A 10828-nucleotide genomic window follows, 5' to 3' on the forward strand; every position below is an offset into this window, starting at 1 on the left:
AGTTTGTTTTTCTATTTCCTGGTGTTTTAGATATATCTTCAAATTATTGATTAGGGTTGATTATTATATTCAATTAAGGTTTAGTATTACTTTTTTTGTTTTTAAATAATTAATTATTAGGTATGTTTATGTCATAATTAGGATTTATAGTTTTCTTTTTAGTTCTTAATTAATAAATACTCCATAGGGAGCGCTCCAATGAGATCCCCTATTTTTAGTGAGATCTTAGATACGATCTCGTGCGTTTATTTTATCAATCCTATGACTGATATTGTACCTAAAGGGCGAATTTTTTTCTCAGGGTTCGAATCTTGAAGGGAACAAAATATTTTAAATTTCGTTATTCATCAGTACATATTGTATTGTTCATCAGTATATATGTCTTATTCATTACCATTTTTTTAAATTTCGTTATTCATCAGTATATACTGCCTTGTTCATAAGTATATGTGTCTTATTCATTAAAAAATAAAAGTCTCACGAAAAATAAGATCTCACTGGAGCACACACCAATACTCCATTAATTAAGTATTGGTTTGGTGTGGTACACATCCGGATTCTTTCTTACTGGGGATGATCCTTCATCTTCTCCTCATTTGATGGATCGCTTCCAAGACAAGTGAAGTGTAATACTAGACGGCCGAGATAAATTGGGTTAAGTATCAAATAAGCCCCTAACATAGTGACCCTTTTCACGTTGGGCTCCATATAGTCGAAGTTGGGCCAACTAAACCCTCAAACTGTCTAATATCGAACAATTGGGCCCTCGCCACTAACGGTAAGTTAACACCGTTAACTATTTTTTTTTATTTTGCAGGTGGTGGTGGGATCCACGCCTTCTTCCTCGCCAAAGTCATCGGAAACTCGCCGGAAACACGCTCTGCGGCGGTTTGAGGCATCTTTAGCCCCCCCTCTCTCTCTCCAAAGCCCGGAACCACCGTGAAAGCCACCCTGACCCCGCATCACCACCTCCGAAAGCCCCCTCTCTCTCTCTCTCTATTTCACGTGTCAGAAATCTATATAGCCAGAATCCCGGCGGTGAACATCTGGCCGTTAGCGTACGGCGAGCCTGCAACTTCCGCCGCCACCGCGGGCTTCGACGCTTCCGAGCTGCACTTTTCCTTCCGCTCATCCATCACCATCTGCGTATACCTGCAATCTGCGCTGCAGAATGCTTTCTCTCCCCTGCAATGTCCAAATCACAGACTTAATCGCGTGGAAGACGGCGGCGCGATTGTGTGGAAGACGGCGGTGCGATTGCTCTCCTCCAAACTATCCATCTCCATCTCCTCCGCCTCTCTCCTACTCCTACAACAATTCTTCGGAGAATTCACCGGAATCGGACTCGATCGCGTCAAATTCCGGCCGAACAACGCCGGAATACCATCCCTACCATCGCCGAATTTTTCGAGAGCCGCCACTATCCCTAACCCCACGGCGCCGAGATCCAGGCTCTTGAGCCCCCTCGGAGACTGAATCTGACTCCTCGGGCTTCCGGCGCAGGGGTGGAAGGGTGGGAGGGGAAGGAGGCGATAAAGGTGGGGCCCACCGCCGATTAAAAAAAGAAAGAAAAAATAATAATACGGACGGCGTTTATCAGCCGTTAGGGCTAGGGGCCCAATTATTCAATTTTTTGGACTACAGGGGTTTAGTTGGCCCAACTTCGACTATAGGGAGCCCAACGTGAAAAGGGCCACTATGATAGGGGCTTAATTGATACTTAACCCAGATAAATTTAACTATGATAACTAAAATCATGATTTTTTTTAATATATACATCCAAGTTATCTAATTTCATTTCCCTCGTTTTAGTTGAGGATTTCAATTTTATACACACTTGATAGTTTTTTTTTATATAAATTTATAATATTAAATAAAGAAATTAAAAGGTCACATCACATGGAACTCGAACTCAAGATCTTTGACCTTAGGCATTAAACTCCTTACTGCTTAGTTAGGGATGTCAATGCAGCCCGAAATCCGTGGGCCGACCCGAATAACCCGACAAAATTAGAGGGTTAGGGTTGAAAAATCGCAACCCGAAAAAATCTCCAGCCCGATTAGCCCGCACCCGACTAACCCGGAACCCGATAGGGCTAGCCCGAAAACCCGATGGGCTGGCCCGGTGGGCTGACGGAATTGTGACTGATGCATCCAGTTACAACTTCTGCTATATTTAGATCTATGATATTTGCTTAAATATATATATGTAGCATCATTAAAAAAAGTGAAATTAATTAGTTAGAATATATGTGTGTGTGTGTGTGCAATCTCATTAAAAAAAGTGAAATTAATTACGGATTTTTTGTAGAAATTGATTATTAGTATCTCACTAGTTAGAAATTAATTATTAGTATCTCATTTTAAAGTGATATCATTTTTTTTTTGTCAATGAGACGTGCATGGCAAATCCACTAATTATTCAGTAATAATCCAGATTGATTCTAGTGCATTGATACATGTTAAATTTTATTACCTCATTTTAATATAATTTTGTTTATGTAATCTTGAATATCTTATATTTTTGCATTTCATGCTTTGCTATATAATTTACTCCATATCTTTAATATCTATGTATATTTTATACATTATACATTAGATCATTAGGAATAATAAAATATAAATGATAATTTTATTTTTACGCCTTTAACTTGATTAGCCCGATGGGCTAGCCCGAAACCCGAAAGTTTAGGGTTAGGGTTGAAGATTTTCAACCCGAAAAAATCTCCAACCCGATTAGCCCGCACCCGACTAACCCGGAACCCGATAGGGCTAGCCCAAAAACCCGATGAGCTGGCCCGATTGACATACTAAGCCTTAGTCAACTCACACAAACTATCTACGCACTTGATAGTTGATAGCTTTTGGGGGACCATCGGTCCATCACTACGTACCGTCCACAATTCTTTCTTGGCATAGGCCCTAATCTATCCTCTCTCCAATAACCTATCCCAAAGAAAAGAAAAAGAAAAAAGAAGTTATGAAATAGAAAATACATTACTCTGTAATAGTCATATAGTGGAAAGAAGATGAGCAGCATGAGAGCGGGGTGTGCAATAAGCCATCAACGGCGCGGCTCTGGGCAGCGACACCCCCACGCCCTCGCTCATATCAACCAACTCCTCCCCATCTCTCTCCCAATCAAAGCACTGAACAATCGAGCCCAGCGCCAGCCCCAAAATACGCGCCGCCAGCCCTTCGCCGGGGCACCTCCGCCTCCCGGACCCGAACGGGATCATTTTGCAGCCGTGGCGCTCTGAACCCTCGAACCTCTCCGGCTTGAACTCTGCCGCGTCCTCCCAGTATCTGCTGTCGTTCTGTATGGCCCACGTGTTCACCATCAGCATGGTGCCGCCGGGGACGCGGTAACCCCCGACACTGCACTCCTCCGAGGACTCGTGCGGGACAAGCAGCGGCGCCGCCGGATACATGCGCAGCGTCTCGCTGATGATGCACCGCAGGTACGGCAGCTCGCCCGCGTCGCCCTCGCAGACCAGACGCCCGTGTCCGACCACGGCATCGATCTCCGCCTGGGCCTTCTTCAGCACGTGCGGGTTGTTCAGGAGGAGAGAGAGGGCCCACTCCATTGTGCCGGAGGATGTATCCGTGCCGGCGATTACCAGACTCTGCAGTTAAACAACATGGATTAATAGCTCAAAAATTCACCAACCTTCACCATTTTCATTTTCGATAAATTGTTACAATAATAACTAGGGATCTCTATGGATCGGTAAAATTTGTCAAATCGCAAATACAACTGAATTGGAGTTGTTTTCACCGAATTGTACATACAATTTTTTCAATAAACCTATTTTTATCTCAATTTCTAAGCATAAGCATCATAAATTTTTAAAACATCACAAATATCCAATAAAATAATAGTACTATATTAATTTTTTTTATGTGCTTTAATAATATACTAAATATGTTATTATTGTATTTTAAAAAATAGTTATTTTTTTGTCATTTTGGGACGTGGACGCAAATTAATTTCTCTTCATTTTTAAAAACTTTCAGACGGTGGATCCCTTCCATTTATAAAATGTGTCGAAGACTAAAATCAAGATAAAATATGTACTCCAGTAGTAAATATTTTAGCAATTATACCCAAAAATAGTAATACTAATATGAAAGAAATTGCGGGTTAGAGAAGATATTCACCAGCATGAGACTTCTAATGAGCTCATCTGTATAATACTCCGGCTCCTTATCTTGCAAGGCGAGCAACATCTCAATCATGGTTTTGGTCTCGCCGTCGCCATAACTCCGACGTTTTATCTTACACTCTTCCACGAGCTCCTGCATAAAATCGTCCCTGTTCCTATGCAGCTCCACCATCCGTTTCTCCACGCCGCCATCTCCCAACCACGGCAAATAATCCCCCATATTCGACGCCGCCATGAGCCGCATCGTCTCCGCCACGATCTCCCTAAACCGCCGCCCCTCCTCCGCCTTCTCCACGTTCCCTCCGTAGTACGCCTTCCCGCCGATCATCCTCATCACCACGTTCATCGTCATCTCGAAGAACATCGCTTTCATGTCCACCAGCTTCCGCTCGCCCGAGGCTCGGCTCAGAGCCCGAACCATGGCCCGAACCTCATCAACCCTAATTCCTTGCAGAGTCTGCAATCTGTGAGCCGACAGAACTTCAACGGACGAAACTTTCCTCAGATTTCGCCAGTGATCGCCGTAGGATGACCAGACCAAGGAGGTGTGATTGTAGCCGAGGTGCTTGCCGACAAGGAGGCGGGGGCGGTTGGCGAAGACGGCGTCATTCTTGGAGAGGCAGTCCTCGGCCGCGGAGGGGGAGGAGACGAGGAGGACGCGGCGGGAGCCGAGGTGGAGGAGGACCACCGGGCCGTGGCGGCGGGAGATGACGGCGAGGGAGCGGTGAAGGGGTTTTTGGAGGAGGTGTAGGTGGCCGAGGAAGGGGAAGCGGAGGAGAGGAGTAGGAGGGAGGTTTTGGAGTTTGTGGAGGATGTGCTTGATGAAGATGAAAAGGGCAAGTATGAGAGGAATGTAGATGAGAATATGTGAATCCATTTCTCCACTAGTACTACTGATGTTTTTTTCGTAAGTTGTTGGTTGAATTTATGAGAGATTATAAAGCTAATGATATGGTGAAAATCAAGTGTATCGTAGTATGTTTAATTGAAATGAAAAACATGATTTAAGTATCTTTCTTGAATTTCATACCACATATTCCCTCCGTCTTATAAAAACATGAACATTAATGTTTTTGTTTTGAAGCGTTTTACAAAAACATGAACATTTCTATTTTTGTACACTACTCCACCACAATCTCTTTACTTTTTATATCTATTTTTATAAAGTGGGACCCATTTTTCACTCTCAATTTTTATCTAATATTTCTTAAAACTCGTGCTACGTACTTACAAATATTCATGTTTTTGTGAGACGGATGGAGTACAACTCTGAGAACGAGATTTAACGTTTCATTTTATCAATTTTAAAATTTGTTAGACCATTATTTTAAGGTGATTTACAAAAACAAGTCATAATTTTTTGAGTTTGTATATTTAGGACAATGATTTGTATGTGAGGCGTGAGTGCTTTCACAGTTTGAAAATTTGAAAATTTTATTTTATTAATACACACGTACAGTGAACACTTACCACTTGATTTGAAAATTTCTCCCCAACAACCCCAATTAAACACTTACATCGAAAATTTGTCCCCAAGAACCCTAACTCGAAAATTCCCCAAATTAAATCCCTTTAACCTTCAATTTCCCGCGAAAGCTTGAAAAATCGTCGTGTCGCTCTTCAATCTTCTTAACATCAAATACTTGTGAATGAAGTTCTCGAAAATGGTGAAGGTGAGTAATGCCTAATATTTGAATCAGCCACATCCTATGATAGTAAGAGGAGGTTTATTTTGTATGATTGATAAAATGGATGATTGAGTATTTTATCCTCGAGAATAGGATTACTCCAATCCCATCCGTTTGATGGGATAAGAATCAAACAAAATAAAATTAAATGATAAAAATAATCAAGAGCATTGGGATATCCCAAAGTTTCAATCCAACAAAGTAAATAAGGGATTAGCCTTGCTATTTTTATCAATCAAGGCTAATCCTTCAAAGAAACGTCTCCTAAGTAATTCGAGATTAATTATAATTTGTGTATTTTATGAACATTAATTAAAACATGTTTTTTAAGTTCGCGTGCTTGGTTAATTATTGTTTGTGGTCCTGAGTTTTTTGAGGCTATAATAATATGGTTTTGAAGTGTGGTCCTAAATGGGTGTGGTGTGTTTTGTTTTGTTTTGTTTTTTGGTTTTTTTTTTATATATAAGTATGAGTTATATTGAGAATGCTATTTTTCGTGAGAAATGACAATCATTCTCATTTCAAATGAGAATGATTGCATAAGTCAATATATAGTGTTGCATCGTATAATATTAGATAAATTTTTTACCTAGGTTCGAATCCTGGAGGGGGCAAAAAATTTATCTAATTAATTGAATTTCGTTATGCAGTCATTAATTACAAGCATTTTATGCAACATATATACGGGTTTATGCAATCATTCTCCATTCTCACCACATTTGTCTCATTCGATGATCTTTTCCCTATATATATATATATATATATATATATATATATATATATAATTTATTCTTATGGATGAGCTACAAGTATTTTATTAATATTTCATCTGTGCCAGTGAAACTGAGTCATATTCCTTTTCAGGCCGTCCCAACAAAAATGTGTCGTTTCTATTATGGGATATATTATTATAAGAGAAATTTAAAATTTAATTAGCAAAACTAATTGTACCCTTATTTTTTCTTAATTTAAATAAATTTGTCTTCTCTCATTCTCTCCTCTCAATTTTTGAGACACTCCTCCTTTCCTCCTCACCTTCTTCTCTCGCCGATGACTCTCCCATACCACATAAGGCACACGCACATTCATTGATCCTGCGCTGACTCTCTCCTCCTTCAACCGTTGCCGCTCCAACCCTGCTCCGGGGACAACACAGTCAACAGGCCGCGCCTCCGCCTCTCTCTCTATCTCTACCATTCAATTCCAACCGCCGTCCCTAGTTTATCTATAAATTATAGAGTATTTAATTTCGGGGGTTATGAATTATATAGAATTTTTAATTATGGAATTATGGACTATAGAATAAATAATAAATTTATAATTATTTTAAATAGAAGACTAGAGTGAGTACACCAATGATTTGAACAAAATCACTAGAAATAAATGCTAGCTCAAGTAAAAAAACACAAAAATATAGTAATGAACACGAATGTGTATGTATATATATATATATATAGCCACTCTTCACTAATATACTACTTGGATTCTCTAATCTCGCAAGTGGAGAAAGAGTATCCATATTTCTACCGGTGATATATATTATCATTCTTGTGTGACTCGCAGACTATTGCACATAATTAGGAGTAATGATTGAGTGTGCAGTATTTAGATAGTAGCGAGAAGGCCGGCCGCAGCAGGCCGGGCTCTGCAATACGCCATCAACGGCGTGGCCCTGGGCATCGACAACCCCGCGCCCTCACTCATATCAACCAGCTCCTTACCGAGCCTCTCCCAATCGAAGCACTGAATAAGCGTCCCCAGCCCCAACCCCACCATGCGCACGGCCAGGGGCTCCCCGGGGCAGCCGCGCCTTCCGGCGCCAAACGGCATGAGCCTGAACCCGTCGCGGTAGCCGTCGAGCTTCTCGAACCGCTCCGGCCTGAACTCGCGGGGCTCGTCCCAGTTCTTGGGGTCGTTGTGCATGGCCCACGCGTTCACCAGCAGCATCGTGCCGGCGGGAACGCGGTAGCCCCCGACCACGCACTCGTCCGAGGACTCGTGCGGGATCAGCAGCGGGCCGGCGGGGAACATGCGCAGCGTCTCGTTGATGACGCACCGGAGGTACGGGAGCTCCGCGATGTCGGCCTCGTCGAGGAGGCGGCCGTGGCCCACGCGGTCGTCGATCTCGGCTTGGGCCCTGCGGAGGGCGTGGGGGTTGTTGAGGAGGAGAGACAGAGCCCATTCCATCGTTCCGGCGGATGTGTCGGTGCCGGCGATTAGCATCACCTACAGAGTTCGGTGGGCAGACAAGATTAGAGGCCAACAAGTTTTCAATTACAAAAATTAATTATATCGGAAAAAAAATAAACTGTAAATAAAGTTTTTGGCCCAACATACTTTAGTTTTATTTGATGTGTTACGTTTATAAGATTATTTGACGTGGTTTAATCTATGAATTTTGGTAACTAAGAATATGATATAACATAAAATTTGTTAGAATAAGTTGCTGTCAAGCTTAATTAGTTTTGGTTTGATCTGCTTAACTTACAACACTCTAATATATGTTATGCATATATACAAGATATTTTAATAAACTCAAATTACTACTTCATGCACCATATTTGATTTGGCAATCGAATTGTTTCACTTGGTTTCACATATTTCTTTTTAGGATAATTACAATTGAACATATTTGTTTAGGTAATTATTTTGTGCTACATTTTTAATAAACATACATGTTTTCAGATTACAAATTTACCTTTCTAAATGATTGTATTTAAAAAAAACGTCAAATTACATCAGTTGACACGAAGATAATATTTTCTCTTAAACTAGAAGTCTTAGTCGGGTCAACTGGGCCTTCAATTTGGGCCTGCCTGATAGCCCAAAATATCAGATGTTGGCAAGCGGATGGACTGCGATAGTAGGTATTTCGACAAGGCTTACGTGAAAATGATCCGATTAATTTTCGGCCCACTTAGTAGACCAAAATTTCTAGAAATCTATACCTAGCGTGCTAGTATTATGTAGGCATCACGCCTACCAAACATAAGAACAAAATTATTTTAATTTGAGTGATTAGTGGATCATGATTCTTTATTTTTTGGTAGGTAGAGGATCTAGATTCTTTTTTTACTATAATTCCTTCTTTTGTAGTGTTTTTCCTCCAGTGGGTCCCCCCACTTTGACTAGCATATCCAAAAAGTCAAAGACAGAAAAAGTTATTCAAATCTAATTTCCGACTAGAGTCAATTCGATCACTCGATGCATGTGCTACAGGTATAAAATAAATGACACTATATATCATTTAATATTATATTATGCCGTGTTCAAGACTGTAGTTTCACATCTATATCACTTACACACAACTGCTATGCATTTATTATGCTTCAAGGAAGCAAACAAGAGTAATTTAAGAACAAACTAACAAACGCAACAGGCAATAATGCGGAAAAGCATTATAATTAGCACTTGAATTTAGAAAAATGAAGATATATAAATTTAGATGAAACGATAGAATTGAATTAATTACCAGCATTAAGCTTCTAATGACAGCATCAGTGTAATAGTCAGGCTCCTTCTCCTGCAATGCGAGCAGCATTTCAATCATCGTCTTCATCCTCCCTTCCTCCTCGGCGGCGGCGCCGTAACTCCTGAAGCTCCTCTTCCGCTCCTCCACGAGCTCCTGCATAAACACATTCCTCTTCCGCTGCAGCTCCACCATCCCCTCCTCCACGCGGCCCACCCGCAGCCACCGCAGCAGCGGCACGAAGTCCCCCACGTGCGACGTGGCGAGGCGCAGCGTCTCCCTGACGATCTCCCTGAAGCGGCGCGCCTCCTCCACGTCGTCCACGTTCTCGCCGTAGTACCTCTTCCCGGCGATCATCCGCATCATGACGTTCATGGTGAGCTCGAAGAAGGTGGCCTTCATGTCGACGGGCCTCCGCTCCGCCGCGGCCCGCCCCAGGGCCCGAACCATGGTCCGAACCTCATCAGCCCTAATTCCGTGCAGCAGCTGCAGCCTGTGAGCTGACAGAACTTCAATGGATGAAACCTTGCGCAGGTTTCGCCAGTGGTCGCCGTAGGAGGTCCAGGCGAGGGAGGTGTAGTTGTAGCCGATGTGTTTGCCGGCCAGGAGGCGGGGGCGGTTGGCGAAGACGACGTCGTTCTTGGAGAGGCAGTCCTCGGCGGCGGAGGGGGAGGAGACGACGAGGACGCGGCGGGAGCCGAACTGGAGGAGGACGACCGGGCCGTAGGAGGCGGAGATGCGGGCCAGGGAGCGGTAGAGGGGCTTTTTGAGGAGGGGGAGGTGGCCGAGGAGGGGGAGGGAGAGGAGGGGGGTGGGGGGAAGCTTTTGGAGCTTGTGGAATAAGTGTTTTGTCAAAATGTAGAGGGCGTATATGAGTGGGAGATATACCAGATTTAATGTCTCCATGAGGAAGAGGAAGAGGAAGAGGAAGTGGGGCGATTCTAATCTTTTTTGGTGTGGATGGGAGTATTTATTTAGGTTATAAGGATGTGTGTGACCCCGATTGATGGGAGTGGTTGGCTATACATTTTAAATATACATGTACAGTGTATGTATGTGTTTTACACTTCATGATATCCTACATCCATCAAGCTCCGATGCATTCATCATAAATCTTGCGTTCTCATTTTGAATAAAAGTTTTCATTTGAACCTTCTCCAATATACAAACACTAGTATGTTCATTTGTTCTGTGAATGCATTATTCACGTAACAAACGGATATTCCATAAATAAAAGATTTCATTAGATATATTTAGTGCAATAATTACATACCTACGTACCTTTATTAAATAAAATAACCAAAAATTAATAATCTTAATCAGTTGAATGATCACCATTAGATTAAGCAAAATCGACGCACAAGATTTGGTCTTTATTCTTTGTTTAAGGAAGTGGTCTCCATTGAACTCTCCCATATATATATATAGAACCGATCACCTACCCACCGTGGGCAGACATAATGTGCCCACCATTGATGTGATAATCTTAATTAGAGTAAGATAAT

General features: G+C 42.1%; 2 protein-coding genes and 1 pseudogene across 2 annotated transcripts; all 3 read right to left on the reverse strand.

Moving 5' to 3' along the window:
- Positions 1-830: 830 nt before the first annotated feature.
- LOC131009821 (FCS-Like Zinc finger 13-like) lies at positions 831-2884 on the reverse strand (annotated as a pseudogene).
- On the reverse strand, positions 2827-5185 carry LOC131010757 (cytochrome P450 81Q32-like). The gene is made up of 2 exons (XM_057938421.1): positions 4162-5185; positions 2827-3626 (listed from the first exon to the last, which is right to left on the reverse strand). The coding sequence occupies exons 1-2, from the start codon at positions 5041-5043 to the stop codon at positions 3012-3014; spliced, it is 1497 nt and encodes a 498-aa protein (XP_057794404.1). The 5' UTR covers positions 5044-5185; the 3' UTR covers positions 2827-3011.
- Positions 5186-7150: 1965 nt separating this feature from the next.
- On the reverse strand, positions 7151-10319 carry LOC131010758 (cytochrome P450 81Q32-like). Its single transcript, XM_057938422.1, has 2 exons — positions 9327-10319; positions 7151-8080 (listed from the first exon to the last, which is right to left on the reverse strand). Exons 1-2 carry the CDS (start codon positions 10227-10229, stop codon positions 7460-7462), a joined length of 1524 nt encoding a protein of 507 aa, XP_057794405.1. The 5' UTR covers positions 10230-10319; the 3' UTR covers positions 7151-7459.
- Between the last annotated feature and the right edge of the window lie 509 nt (positions 10320-10828).

This window comes from Salvia miltiorrhiza, chromosome 2 (assembly GCF_028751815.1).
Source record: "Salvia miltiorrhiza cultivar Shanhuang (shh) chromosome 2, IMPLAD_Smil_shh, whole genome shotgun sequence".
Lineage (NCBI taxonomy): Eukaryota > Viridiplantae > Streptophyta > Magnoliopsida > Lamiales > Lamiaceae > Salvia > Salvia miltiorrhiza.

Bases quoted from the DNA above. Each gene is read 5' to 3' on its own strand.
- LOC131010757 (XM_057938421.1), bottom strand. From the start codon at position 5,043: ATGGATTCACATATTCTCATCTACATTCCTCTCATACTTGCCCTTTTC. The intron at 3,627-4,161 runs GTGAATATCTTC...GTTTAACTGCAG, and splicing joins TCATTAGAAGTCTCATGCTG to AGTCTGGTAATCGCCGGCAC.
- LOC131010758 (XM_057938422.1), bottom strand. From the start codon at position 10,229: ATGGAGACATTAAATCTGGTATATCTCCCACTCATATACGCCCTCTAC. The intron at 8,081-9,326 runs GTAATTAATTCA...CGAACTCTGTAG, and splicing joins TCATTAGAAGCTTAATGCTG to GTGATGCTAATCGCCGGCAC.